Source organism: Colossoma macropomum, unplaced genomic scaffold (assembly GCF_904425465.1).
Source record: "Colossoma macropomum unplaced genomic scaffold, Colossoma_macropomum, whole genome shotgun sequence".
Classification (NCBI taxonomy): Eukaryota; Metazoa; Chordata; class Actinopteri; order Characiformes; family Serrasalmidae; genus Colossoma; species Colossoma macropomum.
In genome coordinates this window covers 13920235-13938064 of record NW_023494786.1, presented here as the reverse complement: position 1 = coordinate 13938064, position 17830 = coordinate 13920235, and the positions used below count along the sequence as shown (strand labels likewise).

The 17830-nt window shown below is 39.7% G+C and overlaps 1 protein-coding gene across 1 annotated transcript; it reads right to left on the bottom strand.

Moving 5' to 3' along the window:
• Positions 1-1768: 1768 nt before the first annotated feature.
• sae1 (SUMO1 activating enzyme subunit 1) lies at positions 1769-16624 on the bottom strand. The gene is made up of 9 exons (XM_036561361.1): positions 16394-16624; positions 12281-12392; positions 11512-11685; positions 8110-8255; positions 7936-8035; positions 7733-7838; positions 4874-5018; positions 4721-4790; positions 1769-2145 (listed from the first exon to the last, which is right to left on the bottom strand). Exons 1-9 carry the CDS (start codon positions 16492-16494, stop codon positions 2053-2055), a joined length of 1047 nt encoding a protein of 348 aa, XP_036417254.1. The 5' UTR covers positions 16495-16624; the 3' UTR covers positions 1769-2052.
• Positions 16625-17830: the final 1206 nt, after the last annotated feature.

Below are 17830 nucleotides of genomic sequence, written 5' to 3'. Positions count from 1 at the left end.
TTCATTTTGTTTATTTGACCACCGTCACTGGCGATTGAGTAAAGCGTATCATATGCCGAGGTGGGCAGTAGCTAATTACATTTAATCAGTCACATATACTGAAGTAACACAAAGAGATCTGTTCTTCACTATTTTCATATAATACTTTTACTACAGATATAACGCTTTTATTACTTGTACAAGTATTTGTCAGGAAAGGAATTCTTCTCTGTAACAGTTAAATTTTAGCCATTAACATTTAGTTATTTCTGTTACGTTGACGACAGCATCAGTACTGGTTGTGATTAGTCACATCTCTGACATTTGAGGTGTAGCATTTTATTGTAGACAAACATTACATCAGAGAGCGAACAGTTTCATTGCAGTTCATCTGGCAACAACCGAGAAGGACTTGTATTTCTTTGACCTGGCATTATTATAATACACTCAAGTTGTTTTTAGAAAGGTACTTTTACTTTCATTCTAATTTCATAAAGAAAACAAAACGTTTACTTGAGTATGGGTTTTGGCTACTCTACCCACCTCAGATCACATGACAAGGACCTAGACTGAGCAGTCTAAACAAAATGACACAGGGCTCAAGACTATGGGTACCCAAAGTTTTTGTTGTGGCGGGCCAAAACGACATTTTCGAGAGACAGAGAGTGAGAGAGGCCAAAAAGATTTTTTGAGAGAGACAGAGAGTGAGAGAGAGAAGAATAAAGAAGGTAGAGAGGTTTCAAATCATGCTTTTAAAAATGTATTTTGTAATATTACACTATGTGTCTCTATGTAGTGTATAGTTAAGAGTGCAAGGCTCTGAAAAAAACCAATAAATAAAATTTTAGTAGAAACATAAGAATTTATCAGAAGTTATTTATAGTGTAAAAATATGTTTGTTCTCTCATGGAGTGAGGGGGTGGGGTTAGGGTAGCTTTCTGGCAGGCCAAATTAAAAGTCCTCATGGGCCAGCTTTGGGCAGCCCTGCTCTAGCCAAAATATCTATATGTGGAGTAAAATAGTTGACTCTGCAACAGTAAAACAGTTTGTTTGCCCCTGTCTGTGCCACCTCTGCCAGTATTTCCCTCAAGTGTCTCAACCACCTGAGAGAAACAGTTGTGTCTAGGGCCACACCCCCTTGGCACCTGTCTAGCCGGTCTAACAAGATTTCTAAAGAGTAAACGCTAGTCTGGTTGATAGTCTAACATCCTTACGGGCACTCAAAAACTATTTCCGTCTGCTAACATACTCACTTTGCATGTCTCTGACAGATTCCAGTAATTCAGATATTAAAATCTCTTATGCTTATTATTCAAAACAATCCGTAATAAGAGATGTACTCGTCTCGTCTACACAAGCACATAACTTGCAGTGTTTGGAATTCCAGCAAGTCTGACTGGACAGGCGGGATCCACCAGCTGAACAAAAGCTTCCCAATCAAGACAATAATTGTTTCTTGTTTCCCTCATGAGTCACCATGCATGCTGGGCCAATCTACGTCATTGCGTATACCTCAGGCAAGGTCACAAACGAGTTACCAACCAAGTCTTCTTAATACAAACAACCTGATGAACTCACCTCCCTTAGGCTTTTACGTTTTTTTCTCCCCGTTGGCTTCCGTGACATGCCATCCACAAACCCCCCCTCATGGAATAAGCTATTTATGTACTAGTATGCAGGAGAGATAGCAGCTTCTTAAACTGAAAGTGTTTCAATGAACATGCAGCCAAACTTTGCCCTAAATTCTTCATATCGCATTTATGCCCAAGAAATCCAAAACAATTTTGCTTTTTTTGGATCTTTTAATTATAAAATGTAAAAACAAAAAAGTTTCCATGCAACTTATTGACCATCTAGTCACAATCGTGGACAGAAACAAAGTGAGTGTCTGAAGTGTGCACGAATAGAAAAACTGACAAGTTGCCTGAGCTTCCTTCTGGCAGCAAAGGACTGCTTACTGCTTCAAAAGTCCAAAAAAAGCCTCCTTGTAGCAGTAAAAAGGACTCTGTTTCCCATGGTGCTTTGAGGGGCTGAGTGCCTGCATCTCAAAAACCTGTCTGTTGGTCTTTATGGTTATTTGGCTCCAAAGTAATCCACCACCCCACTGCCCTTCAGACCATCAAAGAAGAAGAAGTTCCTGTGTGGGGCATCTCTCTGGGACAGCGCCTGTTTTTTTTAAATGCACAACCAGACAGAGACAAGAACTCATTAGAATCAATGTGACACAGCTGTTATTTTTCAATAATCACTTGGCCCTTCAAACATTAGCCTATGTAATTGAACTCATTGGTGGTTTTCTTTGTTGTGGTGCCTTTTGGCTGATGGCTGAGGGACCGTGAGGAGCAGAGGGCCATGTGTGAGTTGCAGCATGTTTCATCATGCAACGAGATGGCGAGACAGCCTGGCTTCACTCCACCACCATGTGGGTCTAAGGCCTGCGCAGCCACCAGTGGAGCCACCACATACCCTCCACCAGCCTTCTGCACGTCCCAGTCTTTACGATGAGGTCACCTTTTTCAGGTGCCTAGACCTATGGAGAACGTCACTGAGCTTACTCAATATTTCTGCAGCCTTCTATGTGAACATGACCTACATCTATAACCGCCACAGCCTCAAACATGACCAATGCACCCAAATACCTGGTCATGGTTTACTTACTAGGTGTGGTTCCACAGGCTATTTCGATACAAATGTTGGACTTTGTGCCAAGATTTCAGACAGTCGACACTGGATTTCATCAGTGACCGGAATGTTACCTCTTCAAGCCTGGCATTTAAAAAGTGTCGGCAGCTAAAACGTTTGGATATGCCCCAGATTCCAAGGAAGAGGGCAGCTGCCATATGGTTCAGACAGACCCTTATCAGAAAAGCCACTTCCACGGTTCATCAAAGTTCCACTATATAGAGGACAAGGATTTTGTGGAAAATTGCAGCATGAAAGATGGGTTTGCTAATGTGGCGTGCTGTTTATGTTTTAACAAATATAGGCAATAAAAAGTGTTAATTGACAGTGGTCTGCTTTCCAAACCTTTCACAAATCAGTGTCTTGTTCATTCCACTGATGTCCAAATGCTAAATCCCCATATAAATGTTGCCATTAATGCATTCAAATTTAAAATAACTGAGGTTACCAATACATTTAAGACAGCAATCTGAAAAAAGAACATTAAAAACTTTACCACATACTTAAATATGAAAAACAAACCTTTGAAAGGGGAATTTCACTACTTACTACATAAAAAGTCAGAACTGCAGCAGTGGAGGTCCATCAACAAGACGTCTGAAGCATTTAATGCTTCTAAAAGCTACCTCACAGAAAGCTACTACATGAAAAGGTTACTAATACGCTGCCTAATCCCTGAGACACTGTTTCAAAATAGTTTTGAGATAAAGTTTTGGCTTAAAACAAAGCTTTAAATACATTTATGGCAGATCAGTACTGCAGAAACCTTTCAGATTTACCACTATTTTACTATCATCAACATGACATATAAAACCTCAGACGTGTATGTTCACTGTTTGTTTTAAATAGTAAATTAAATGTCTACATTTAAAATATAGGAGTCCTTCTGATTGTAATTTCTCAACATTTAGTGATCTGTTGAGTGTCAAGACACTTCTTATGTAGCACAACCTAGCAGAAAGGCATAGATTTAGCCTGAATACTGGGAGTGTTTGAATATTTCTAGAGCACTCAATCAATGTTTGTCCTTTACAACATGAAATTTCTGCTATCCCAAAGTGTTATAATGGAAGTGGCTGTTGAAAGTATTTTTTTTTTTTTGTAGTTGCTAAACAAGAAAACAAGGGGAAAGATGGGCTGACTGCCAGACAATCAAAATCAAAGCTATAAAAAATATTATGTTAAACTAGTTAGCTAATAACCTGTCTGTTTTAAAGCAACCTCCAAAAAGAGGCATATATAACCAGTAGTCTAAAACAAACATTAATAAGTTACTAATTAAAAATGCTGCAGCTTGTGGTCTCACAGAGACCAAAAAGAGAGCCCATATTTCTCCCATCCTAAAAGTCCCACCTTTGTAATCTTTAAATCTTTTCAGTATTTTTATTTTTTAGAAAATTGTTTTGTATTACATGCTTATTAATTCCTCTAATATTGTACTGTGTAATTCTTTCATCTTATTTTAGTATTATTTTGATTTTACTTTGCTTTAGATGCTTATGAATTGCTCTATCATTGTTTTATTTTATGGGTTTTTTTTGTCAGAATGTTAGACAGTTAGATAGCAAACCCAGAGCAACTGCTGGTGCAACACCTGTGTTTATTGCCACAACCCAGCAAACTTAAATCACCCAGAGATTGGGAAACACCGAGTTTGTTCAACAAGTCAGCTGACAAGTCCCTTCCAGTCTATTACAATAATACAAAGTTCAGTTGCTTAGGGCTCATCTTGTTTTTTTTCTATTACCTAGCCAGAAGTATAATTCTGGTATGAACGAATTTGGTATGGTGAATTTAGGTTTTTTTTCACTTCGTCATTTTTGATACCAAACAGCTTTAATTATGCATGTTTAATTTGACAGTGTATCTTTCTCTTGTTAAAACCTCTTATTCGTTCTAGGACCCACAGAAAATGGGACAACGGTCCCAGAAGGGCGTTTCTGCTTAATAAATAATTAACAATGTATAAATACATTAATAAAATTAGTGAATAAATAAACTGAAGAACAATTAACAGATTGAATGTGAAAGCTATTGGAGAAAGCTACTGGGATTGTACCTTGACTATCTCCTGACCAAGTACTCCTCCCACCACGGCACACACTGGAGCCATCTCTGAGAAGCAGTAGCTGTAAAGACAAAACATGCAGTGAGATTATGTTGGTGACATGGATACCCATGAGATGCTGCAGGACAGTGACTGTGTTAGGACCTGACAAAGCTGTCGGGCAGCAGCTCTGGATTTACTCCCATAGCCTCCAGAACATCATCACGGATCTGTAGGAGCAGGCGCGAGTCCTCAGCAAAGCAGCCTGGGTCAGGATTGCGACCTTTATCTGTACGGAATTTTAGCAGCACTGTTGGAGGAGAAAGAGAAAAAGGAGCACATTTATAAGCACTGAGAGAACTGAAGTACAATGATTCACTTGATCTTTGACAGATATTAAGTGAAGCTACATTGGGCAACATTACCAAGCACTGAAACTTTCTGACCGCCCACTCAACCACACACCATGAACTAGGGCACTCTGAGTTTCCACCAGTCATAAAGACAGCCACAAACACCACAATACATTAAGGAAACATTATTTTGTGTTCTTACTTCATTATTTCTTCTAGGAAAACATTACTCTTTCTATATCACCAAGAGTGGTCTCAATGCAGTGGTAACAGTGCAGCTTTACACTGACATTTTAAAGTATTGTACTACATCTCAGTCAATCAAAACTGATTGTTCCCATATCACTAAAACAGAATTTCACTAATCGCAGCTTTATAGTTACAAAACCATCACCCAAACTAACTTAAGCAACATTATGTTAATATTCTTTTTCTCCTTGTGATGGGGTCAGTAAGTACACAAAATTAGGTACAGAAATTAATGTTAAGGTCAAGCATAAGGCAGACCTGACATTTATACTCATTTCTTTACCCGTAGTCTTGTCATACTTGTATTTTATATCATTTCTGTTCATTACTGCTTTAAATTTCAAGCTACAGCCACTACACATGGCAAGTGACTGAAGTCTACACCAAAATAAACACATGAAGTCATTATTGTTTTGAGAACACTGATCAGTTCTCATCCCACTTCCCCCTTTACAAAGAACATTTTTACAACATATACTGAGCCTTAGCCTTTAAAAGCTAGAACCTCCGAAGCTGACATGAAACTTCTAACTAGAGATCATGGCACCAATACCAATTTTGAAACCTTGAGTATCAGCTCATAACAATGTTTTAAAACAAAGAAGCTGCTGGGGCCCTCAAAACAATGGACTGGCCACACCAGGGCCCAGACCTCCACATCACTGAATGTGTTTGGGATTACTTGGGATTGTAAGAAGCAGAAAATGCAACCAACTACTAAGACTAAACTGTGGAGGTGTGAAAAAATCACCTGTCCTGCAGATTTCTTTGAAAAATTGGAGGCTAGCCTCCTGAAAAGAATTGGTGCACACTAAAGTACACACTAAATACAAAAAAATATATTATATTTAGCTGTTGAGGCATCTGTGTTATTTTCTGTTATGTTTTCTGCTTTTCTCCTTGCATTGAAAAATGAATAACATAAATGGTAGCTCTGAAGGATTTGTTGAAAATATCCAATTGTTATTTTTCTGACCAAAATTGGGATTGCAATTTAATTGCAATTATTTTTCTTTAAATTATGTTCTAAGCATTTTTTTACGACAAGGTGGATCACATTCATTTTTTTTTTCAGGCTTAAGGCTTGAACACAATGTACTGCGTCAGAATGGCAGTTAAGAATTTTAAACTGTGAATAATGTAGAATATAATTTAAATTGCAGCTCTTGCGGTTAGAAAATTGCACTACTTCAAATTACGATTTTGGTATAAAAATGATTAATCTTTCAGCCCCACTTAATGGCTGTTTTGACTAGAAATTAAGCACAGTACAGTGCACAGACCTCTTCCATCCTACCCTTTTTCTCATTACTCAAGCCTTAAAGGGTTCCATCAAAAAGTATTATTAGCTACATTTCCTTCAGCTTTGAAAGTGTCACTATCAAAATTAAACCTAGGCAAATGAAGGGCCATATATTTTGAAACTCGGAACTTTCAGGCTCAACTGAAACATGATGAACACATAAAACACTGTGTCGGCTTGAGGTTGAGGAAAGATTCAAATCAGTGACACAATATCTGTCTAGCTAACCCCATCAGTGGGGTGACATAACCTCAGAAAAATCAGTGAGGTGAGACAGAGGAAACAGCCCTTCCTCAAAAGCAGCTCAGCCGTCACATGCCATTTATAAGTACTCTAATGTACCCGCTAACCTTTAAATGCTTCAACACGCAAATAGGACATGTTTTTGTTTCCATTGGTTCACTACTATATATGAAGGAGGGGCCGCTGGAGCATTTGAAGCCGTTTTTACGGAGGCGGAGGCAGCGTGTTTTCGGTTTGAAAGTCACTGCACATGACTGGCCATGGACAGCCTGTGATGGAAAACGAGCTGTCCTCTATGAGGACGCCAGGTGAGCTCATGTAAAAAGACTCATTAGAGCAGTCGCAGCTTTGACAATGGAACAGAACTATACACTAAGCAGTACTGTGATGGTTTCTATAATTAGACAAGGAACTAATTCCATGTGCAGAATACTGCATTTTAAAAAGGCTACTCTCAATCTGTTAGCAACATTATTTGAACATGTTGCACTACTGAACTGTAAACAACCCAAAAAATAGAGATGGCATATCGATATTGATCTCTATCAGTACTGGACCAACATGAGCAGACAATGCTGGATTTTATATCAGAGAGAGAATGAATTTTATTCCTGTAACAAATTTGGCCTGAAATAGCACATGCTCAATGTGTGATATGATATTGTTAGCTGAGAATTTTAGATGCTCATATTTTGTGAAATGTTTCAACTAAAAATAGCTCATTTTATATTTATATTTAATATCAGATTGCATCGGCTGATGCTTAAGGTCTCAATACTGGTACTGGAAAACAATACTGTTGCACCATCTCTACTCAAAAATGTTGTGAAGGATGTTTCAGGATACTGGGTTGTAGATGTATGGATTTTTGGGTACCTTGTAGTAAAAAGTACTCTGAAGGGGTGCGTTTCAGACGGGCTTTGGAATCGTCACTTGTCCAGTCTATCTCCAAAGCCTCTTTGAGAGAGCAGAAACTGGCCGTCTTCTCATAAAAGAGAATAAGGTACAGCAGTGATTGATACAATTACAACCACTGTTAAACAATCAGAGATGATGAAAGACAAATACTACAAACACACCTTTTTCACCATGGTGGTCTCATTAAGGTCAATTTTGGGCTTCTTCACTTCAGGTCCATCATTAGCCTGTTCTGACGGTTTTACCACCTTTGCTTTCTCTCTGAGGAAAAGAAAGAGACATCAATACCACCTCATATGATATTACTAATTATAGAACAGCAAAAAGTCCCTTACTCCACATAATGATGCTCCTGGCCCAGGTCAGAGAACATGTATCCATGGTAACCAAAGACATCCCCACAGAAGACTTTAATGTTTTTGGAGGCACAAAGCTGATCCACACGCACCATGAGGTCTCTAGAGCACCCTGTCAGACAAACCTAGGAATGACAACAAAACACAGCAGGTTATAACAAGACAATAATCTTTAAAACATAACTTTCCAGCAGGTTATACAATACGCTGTAATGTGAAATTAGCCCCTTCAGGTAATTTGATACATTTAGCGATCTCTAAACCTCTTCATCCTTATCAGCTTCAGCAGTTGATGCTCAAGTTCACTCTTTTGCTGGATACATACTAGATAACATGTTTCAGGTAGTCAAAAATAACTTATCTCTCTCAACCAGATGGAACATTTTGATGCAGTCCTCAAGTTTATAGCCTCTAGTAAAGCGACTGGACCCCAGTGTACTTTACAGTGCATCAATATTTTATTGAAGAGGGGCTTTCGCAATTATGCATATCTGACCACAGGGCTTGGTCCATCGTATCTTAGACACCACCCCTTACAGGCTCACATTCTGGAATGGTGATAAGACTGTCTTGGCACACTGTGATCACTACTTTACTTACTTTTTAGATATTTATACATGAAGAGTCATGTTGAAGCACTGGGTGGCTACTGTGAGAGCACACTGCATCATCATTTATCTGCTCTGACTGGAGGTTGTTTACAGCCAAACTATTGTTGTTTACTTCTCTAGCTAGAACAGTAGCGCAGGAGTCATTAACTGATAAGCGAAGTGCATTAAGGACATTGAATTTGCACGAATTCCAAAACACGGTCAGTTGTGTAATCAAACTGAGTATTGATAACCCTCTCTGAGGACTAAATGAGCGAGGGTCTTTGAGGACAGGCTGCCTCACCACTATCTGCCACTGTAGACTAAACTCTGGGCATATTTTCTTTGTCAATTTTTTTTCTACCTGCGCCTTACTGTATATGACCATTTTCCAAGCTCTCTATATCTCTTAAAAATACACCGTTTCTGTGCCTGTGCCTTTAAGACTGACAGATGTAAATGTTCTGGTTGTCTGCCCTTTATTATCCCTCATTCAAAAAGTAGTTCAGGCTGAAACACTCCTTATAACTTCGTGATGAATGGGCAAGCTAAACTGCTGTTGGCTAAGTAGGTAGATACATGCAAATGTGCTGTTTTTTTGTGACATCACAAAAACTGTGAATTCAAATTGGGCTGTTTTAGCAGCTTAACTTCTTAGTTTTCCAAGGCATATGTTTTGAAACTTTAACAAAGTATACAGATCATCTTCAAACTCTTAAGTCAAAAGAAATTAGGAAAACTCAACTGTCTACGATATGAGCTCTCTAACAGTCTGAATAAGACAATTTCATGGACTAAAATGCCTTTGACTTGTACTTGTCACTCACCACAATAAGGATTAGAAAGGATTTTCTACAAACTGCCCACCCTAAAATCAAGTGCAAGAAGTGCCATTCTTTTCTTCGCTAGCCAAAAAGCTAAGCTATTTAATATGCTGCATTCATAATGGACAACTTGCCCCTCGAGTAATAGCTGTCACTCACAGCCAGCGTAGTGGGGTATTTTGCTAACCACTTAGTGAATGTGTGTGGAAGCATGCCAGCCTCTTTTCTTACCTACATATATTTCTGAAACATCAGTAAAGGCAGATAAAAGAGCGAAACTGTCTCGGTTAGACCCCCTCCTCACACTCTATCTCTTCCCCGCCTTCTCAACTCTCACTGGTACTCCCACTGGGAGCTTCCTGACGGCTCGCAAACATAGACAGGCTGGGAGGCAGCTCGTCTGTGTTTTGAACATTCAGTGAGTGCTGACAGATTTGCTCATAAACAAGAACGGGCTCTAGTCCAATTTCTGAGTAAAACAATGACAATACACTAAGGAATCCTAAAAAGGGAGCTGCTTATTGTTTCCACTGATCAGTTTAACACTGATGTTAAAAAACATTCTCTTTCCTCTATACTTATTAAAGGCGATGCACTTTCCTCTTATCATATATTACAATGTCAAACAACACACCATTAACTTTCTCATTTGCTTGAATTTCCAGTCAACTGATGCACATCTTGCAAATTGGAAATAATGGTGGGTGAAAGAACTGCCATTAGCAAAGGCTCGTTTAATGAGGACAACAATAACATGGCATGAATATGCCATCTAGTGGTCACAAAGAGAACAACAGCGACACACAGTGCACCTAAAAATAAAATAAACAAATATAGTAATTGAGAATTTTTACTTTATACTATATCCAAAAAAAGAGCCCTGCACTTGCATGACTACCAGGGGAAAAATAAGCTTCCTGAGTGAGTCATTCTACTTGTTTTAAACAACTAAACTTCTTGTCAGAATCTTTGTTTTGGTGACTTCACAGGTAAACCTCTGCCTACTGACATTTTGCAGCTTATCATGGCAAAGAACAGACTGTCATGCAAACTAAACAACCAGTGAGCACTGTTCTGGTGTGGTGTGGAGAGTAATTTTTCAAAACCATGCTGCAGCAAAAACAAACCTGTGGGTAACAAATGTGTTGGCAGACATGCAAGGATGTCTTGTTTTAAGGCAGCTAAATGCTTCAACTAAAACTCAAATCATTTTTAAAGTGTAATGACGTGAAGACCACAATTTATTTTTTATCTAGTGCCCATCTTGCTCCAAAAGGTACAGTCACTGGGCACAGAGCAAAAAAATGATCGCAATCATGTGTTTCCCATTGGATACTAAGAACCCTGTTGTGCGGAGAGCTATTTGGATACACAACTGACAAAATCCCGACAGTTCTGGCCATCTTAACAGTCAAAAGAAACATTGATGGGGTGTCTGTGGCTAAAACTATGTTACTGGAGACTCAAAGGATCAACTATTTTATTTTGACCACTTCCTAAACTTCCATTACGGAGCCTTAAATTCTCAACCTTCCTGCATAAGCCTCTTGCCAAAGTGTAACTATACCACAAAACACAAAGATTCGCAAAGACAAAACTTTGACACTGACTTTACAGAACTAGCAAGCATTATATACTGACTCTGAATACAGATCAACAAACAGTATTTTTCATATATAATACTTTTCTATAATGCTGTTTAATGCAGTCCAGCACAGGTGAATATTAGTCCTGCAATAATGCAACTAAACCTGGCAATTAATTTATTGAATCAGGGGTGTATGTGCAGGAAAATCACCAAACTGCGCACGAAGCCAGCACTCCAGACCAGAGATAAACTATCACTGTAGACATTAACAGTAATAATTTACTGAAGATTAAACAATGCAGCAGTTTTTTGTGTGGGCTTTGATTTAAGATGTGATAAATCAATGAGCTACACAGCTGCAGCTCTATCCAGCACTCACCGCATCAAACTGAAGAAAGAAGTCATCAGACTTGCTCTCTACTTGATCAGTATCAGCCTTCACTTCCACCATTGGGTTGAGGAACTGGGCTCGTTCCAGAGAAGCCTGAGCCTGATTTTGACCATCTGCATCCACTGGGATCAGGAACTGAGCTCTTCTGGATTCCTCGGTAACCTGAAACATTGAACAACAAGGATACTGTGGTCATTTCTTGGGTGTATACAAAGACATTATAGCTGTGGTTGCCACATCATATTCAGTCACTAAATGACCAAAAGTTGATACGTACATATATACACACATGCCAGTTTATTCATATAGCCTCTGCACTTCTGAGACTTTCCACTAGATGTTGAAACATTGCTGTAAGAATAACAGCATTAATTGTATTCAGCCACAAGAGCATTGGTGAGGTCAGGTACTGACGTTGGACGATTAGTTCTGCATCATAAACGTCACTACAATTCATCCCAAAAGTATGGAGCTCCATCACTTCGGAGAACGCCATTCTAAAGCTTCACAGGCCAACGCTAGGGGGCTTTATACCCCTCTTGCTAATGCTTGGTATTGAGCATGGTGACCTTAAGGTTATGTGCAGCTACTCTAGAGCAGCCCATTCCACTGACAATGCTTTTCTACCGACATTAAACATGCTGTGTGAACACCTCTGTCAGCAAAGGATGCACTTTGAAGTAAGTGACTTCGCTAATTAGAAGGGCTGTCTGGATAGTTTTGGACATACAGTGTTCTTTAGTACAGAATATCCCACCTGTTCATGATCCAGAAGAGTGAGCCCTTTCACTCCAGCCAGGATAAGGTTCTTTGCCACTTCAGCACCCAGACCTCTCAGTCCAACCAGAAGTACTCGAGACCCCCTCAGTCTGAGAATGACAGACGGTATTTTAAAGTAAAGCTGGATGATATGGCAAAATAGAATAACACAATTTAATTTAAGTTTTTTTACAATACACAATGTGACACAATATTTATTTACTTATGACATCTGATAAGTGTAACAGAAAAAGAAGTGCCACATTTTAAAAACACCATCAAAACTATGAATCCAATTACTTGCATTTTCAATATTTCACACACTGTGCTGCACTGAATCCAATTAAACAGAACTAATTATGCTCTCTTTTTGATCAAATATGCAGTTGGCAAGTGATTAAGTACTGCCAATATCCACAATATGCTCAGAAAAGCATATTGTGACTTACTGTGGTGTAATTTATCATAACAATAAATATCATCATATTGCCCAGCTCTACTTGATCATTTATAAGTTATACTAAAAATCACACGTGTCACATCATAATGGAACCATTTATCATGTTATAATTTAAACACAACACAAGTGAGTCAGCGCCTGAACTATGTGCAGCATAAAGTCTTTCTTATGACTGTTAACCTATTTAAAAAGGAAATTCACACACTTTTTTCAAAATGATTGAATAATTCAATTTTTAACATGTAAACAATGCCATTCAGAGTGGTTTTCTGTGCCATTCTAGAGAAACTTCATTCCAGAAATGTTCACAATAGTAGTGATAGGCTGCAGATGTCAAAAGCATTTATTGCCTCTAAAAGCTATACTATATTGCCAAAAGTATTCGCTCGTCTGCCTTCATACGCATATGAACTTGAGTGACATCCCATTCTTAATCCATAGGGTTTAATATGATGTCGGCCCACCCTTTGCAGCTATAACAGCTTCAACTCTTCTTGGAAAGCTTTCCACAAGCTTTAGGAGTGTGTTTATGGGAGTTTTTGACCATTCTTCCAGAAACGCATTTGTGAGGTCAGACACTGATGTTGGACGAGAAGGCCTGGCTCGCAGTCTCCGCTCTAATTCATCCCAAAGGTGTTCTATCGGGTTGAGGTCAGGACTCTGTGCAGGCCAGTCAAGTTCTTCCACACCAAACTCGGTCATCCATGTCTTTATGGACCTTGCTTTGTGCACTGGTGCGCAGTCATGTTGGAACAGGAAGGGGCCGTCCTCAAACTGTTCCCACAAAGTTGAGAGCATGAAATTGTCCAAAATCTCTTGGTCTGCTAAAGCATTAAGAGTTTCACTGGAACTAAAGGGCCGAGCCCAACTCCTGAAAAACAACTCCACACCAAATCCCCCCTCCACCAAACTTTACACTTGGCACAATGCAGTCAGACAAGTACTGACTGCATTTGATGCTTTGCATTGCGCTTGGTGATGTAAGGCTTGGATGAAGCTGCTCGGCCATGGAAACCCATTCCATGAAGCTCTCAGCACTGTTCTTGAGCTAATCTGAAGGCCACCTGAAGTTTGGAGGTCTGTAGCGATTGACTCTGCCGAAAGTTGGCAACCTCTGCGCACTATGGGCCTCAGCATCCGCTGACCCCACTCTGTCATTTTATGTGGCCCATCACTTCGTGGCCGAGTTGCTGTCGTTCCCAATTCGCTTCCACTTTGTTATAATATTTCCAACAGTTGACTGTGGAATATTTAGTAACGAGGAAATTTCACAACTAGACTTGTTGCATAGGTGGCATCCTATCACGGTACCACGCTGGAATCCACTGAGCTCCTGAGAGCGACCCATTCTTTCAAAAATGTTTGGAGAAGCAGTCTGCATGCCTAGGTGTTTGGTTTTATACACCTGTGGCCATGGAAGTTATTGGAACACCTGAATTCAATGATTTGGATGGGCGAGTGAATACTTTTGGCAATATAGTTTACCTCTTTTTTATTTACAGAAAATGATTGTGAATATAGTGTACGATAAATATAACCTACTGTACGATGAATGTCTCACGCATCGTGCAGTATATTCATCGTACACTATATTCACAACGTTTTTGAGATAAATTCTTATACAAATACATTTATAACAGAGATATACACTGCTCACAAAATAAAGGGAACACTCAAATAACACATCCTAGATCTGAATGAATGAAATATTCTCATTGAATACTTTGTTCTGTACAAAGTTGAATGTGCTGACAAAATCACACAAAAATCATCAATGGAAATCAAATTTATTAACCAATGGAGGCCTGGATTTGGAGTCACACACAAAATTAAAGTGGAAACACACACTACAGGCTGATCCAACTTTGATGTAATGTACTTAAAACAAGTCAAATTGAGGCTCAGTATTGTGTGTGGTCTCCACGTGCCTGTATGACCTCCCTACAACGCCTGGGCATGCTCCTGATGAGGTGGCGGATGGTCTCCTGAAGGATCTCCTCCCAGACCTGGACTAAAGCATCCGCCAACTCCTGGACAGTCTGTGGTGCAATGTGACGTTGGTGGATGGAGCGAGACATGATGTCCCAGATGTGCTCAATCGGATTCAGGTCTGGGGAATGGGCGGGCCAGTCCATAGTTTCAATGCCTTCATCTTGCAGGAACTGCTGACACACTCCAGCCACATGAGGTCTAGTATGGTCCTGCATTAGGAGGAACCCAGGGCCAACCGCACCAGCATATGGTCTCACAAGGGGTCTGAGGATCTCATCTCGGTACCTAATGGCAGTCAGGCTACCTCTGGCGAGCACATGGAGAGCTGTGCGGCCCTCCAAAGAAATGCCACCCCACACCAATACTGACCCACTGCCAAACCGGTCATGCTGAAGGATGTTGCAGGCAGCAGATCGCTCTCCACGGCGTCTCCAGACTCTGCCACGTCTGTCACATGTGCTCAGTGTGAATCTGCTTTCATCTGTGAAGAGCACAGGGCGCCAGTGGCGAATTTGCCAATCCTGGTGTTCTCTGGCAAATGCCAAGCGTCCTGCATGGTGTTGGGCTGTGAGCACAACCCCCATCTGTGGACGTTGGGCCCTCATACCATCCTCATGGAGTCGGTTTCTAACCGTTTGTGTAGACACATGCACATTTGTGGCCTGCTGGAGATCATTTTGCAGGGCTCTGGCAGTGCTCCTCCTGTTCCTCCTTGCACAAAGGCGGAGGTAGCGGTCCTGCTGCTGGGTTGTTGCCCTCCTACGGCCTCCTCCACGTCTCCTGGTGTACTGGCCTGTCTCCTGGTAGCGCCTACAGGCTCTGGACACTACGCTGACAGACACAGCAAACCTTCTTGCCACAGCTCGCATTGATGTGCCATCCTGGATGAGCCGCACTACCTGAGCCACTTGTGTGGGTCGTAGAGTCCGTCTCATGCTACCACGAGTGTGAAAGCACCACCAACATTCAAAAGTGACCAAAACATCAGCCAGAAAGCATAGGTACTGAGAAGTGGTCTGTAGTCCCCACCTGCAGAACCACTCCTTTATTGAGTGTGTCTTGCTAATCGCCAATGATTTCCATTGTCTATTCCATTTGCACAACAGCATGTGAAATTGATTGTCAATCAGTGTTGCTTCCTAAGTGGACAGTTTGATTTCACAGAAGTTTGATTTACTTGGAGTTATATTGTGTTGTTTAAGTGTTCCCTTTATTTTTTTGAGCAGTGTACATACAGGGCATAGTAAGGTAAAACAGTTCCCAAAGAAAACTGTTTTTTTTTCAGATGTACCATTATTTTACGTTATCAGCATTACATATAAAACTCCTGGACTGCTGGTTCCAATTACCCCAAATGTGAAGAAATCGGAGTCAGTAAGTTGCTCTACAACGCATTAATTCGCCCCTTTCATAGCAAACCACTTTTATTTCCATCTTGATGGCTGAATTATGCAGAGATTTCGAAAAGTCGGTGGAAGTCTCCTTTACCGTTAAAAGCTTTAGAAAAATATCTGGTTACGTAAATTATTGAAGCGTTAATTCTTAACGTGTACGAAGACCACTACAATCTGCAAATCGTCGAGGGAGAGGTTTATTAGCTTGCCGATTTCTTGTTTATGTGTTATTTTAGCTCGTTAGCTACCGGAGCTAAGCACGGACCTCTTTTGTGCCTCCAGACCCCAGAGCCGGATCTGTCGGTCATACTGAGCCGCTTCCTCCTCGCTGATGACGTTGTCTTCTTTTTCGATCATATCGATCATTTCAAATCACTTCGCGCTGGTCCGGAATACAACAGAAACTGCTCGATATAAACTCGCTTCCTTTCAGAGACGATATTCCTCCATTCAATGGGAAAAGTCCCGCTTAGTCTCATTCAAAAGGGCGCACACTGATGACGTATCGGTTACACGCAAAGCGTCTGTGGAAAAAAAAACCTCTTCATAAAATCAGTTGTAGCTGTAAATCTACAGTGTTCAATGTCATGATATCATCATTTCATCATTTCAGTTTGAACAAATAAATGTTATTTATACTAAAAAAAAAACGTGAAATTTAACTATATAAATATAATCACTACTAGTAAAAATTAAACTGTTGTGTGCAAACTTTTATTTTTTACTAGTAGGCCTATACACTGTTTACTTTAATTTAGTTTCCTTTTTCAACTCGTATTGTTTTTTTGTCTAAAAAATAGGTTAATACAAAAAAGAAGAATTTTTATTAATGTATTTATTTATTTAAATAAGCACATACAAATATATTGTCTTTGAATAAACAAGCTGAATGTGATCAAATACTGATCATTTGACAGCTCAACACAGGGTCTTATAACACAGCTGTAACTGGCTCTGGATCAAGGAGTTTCTCTAATGTGTCAGATAGGGACTGAAAATTTTTGAGTCACGTCAAACTGAACCAGCGTCTTTGGATTAAAAGCTAAACTGGCTTGCAATGTCTTTCACTATTCAAACAATAATTGAAGTTGAAAAAAGATCAATTATTCTGAATTGATTTTTTCTCTGTATGATCCTCTGTAAGGTCCTCTGTAAGGTCATTGACCAACTGCTCATTTGCAAAAATGAGCTTTTCTGGCTTTACCGGCTTTTCACTCAGACGTTGACAAAAAATATGTCTTGATCAATATACACTGTATGTATATAGGTCTCTAATTCACAGATTTATCATTTTAATAATAAATTGCCTCACTTGCTTTTGCCATTTCCTCTGACTGGCTTGTGGATAACTGTCTCATGTTTCACCATTTTTATTTCACACTCTTCTTTTCATAAAGACTTACACTACTCATTGCTTTTACACTAACTCATTTCTGCTGTCAGCCTAAACATTCATTCACTGCCTCCTTTTCAATGATTAACACAGATTGCATGTTATGAATGTTTGTCGTCGCTGTACAAAGAAAAACAAAGTCTCCAAAATGGTACCTTAACAGGAGAGGACAAAATGTTCTTAACTTTTAATGTAAGTCAATGTAAAGAGTTTTTATTTCAAGCATGTTTGAAGCATTTCTATTGGTCCATTCATCATGAGATGAACACAATGTAAAGGGCAGTTGCTGAGCTGAAGAAAAATAAAAAC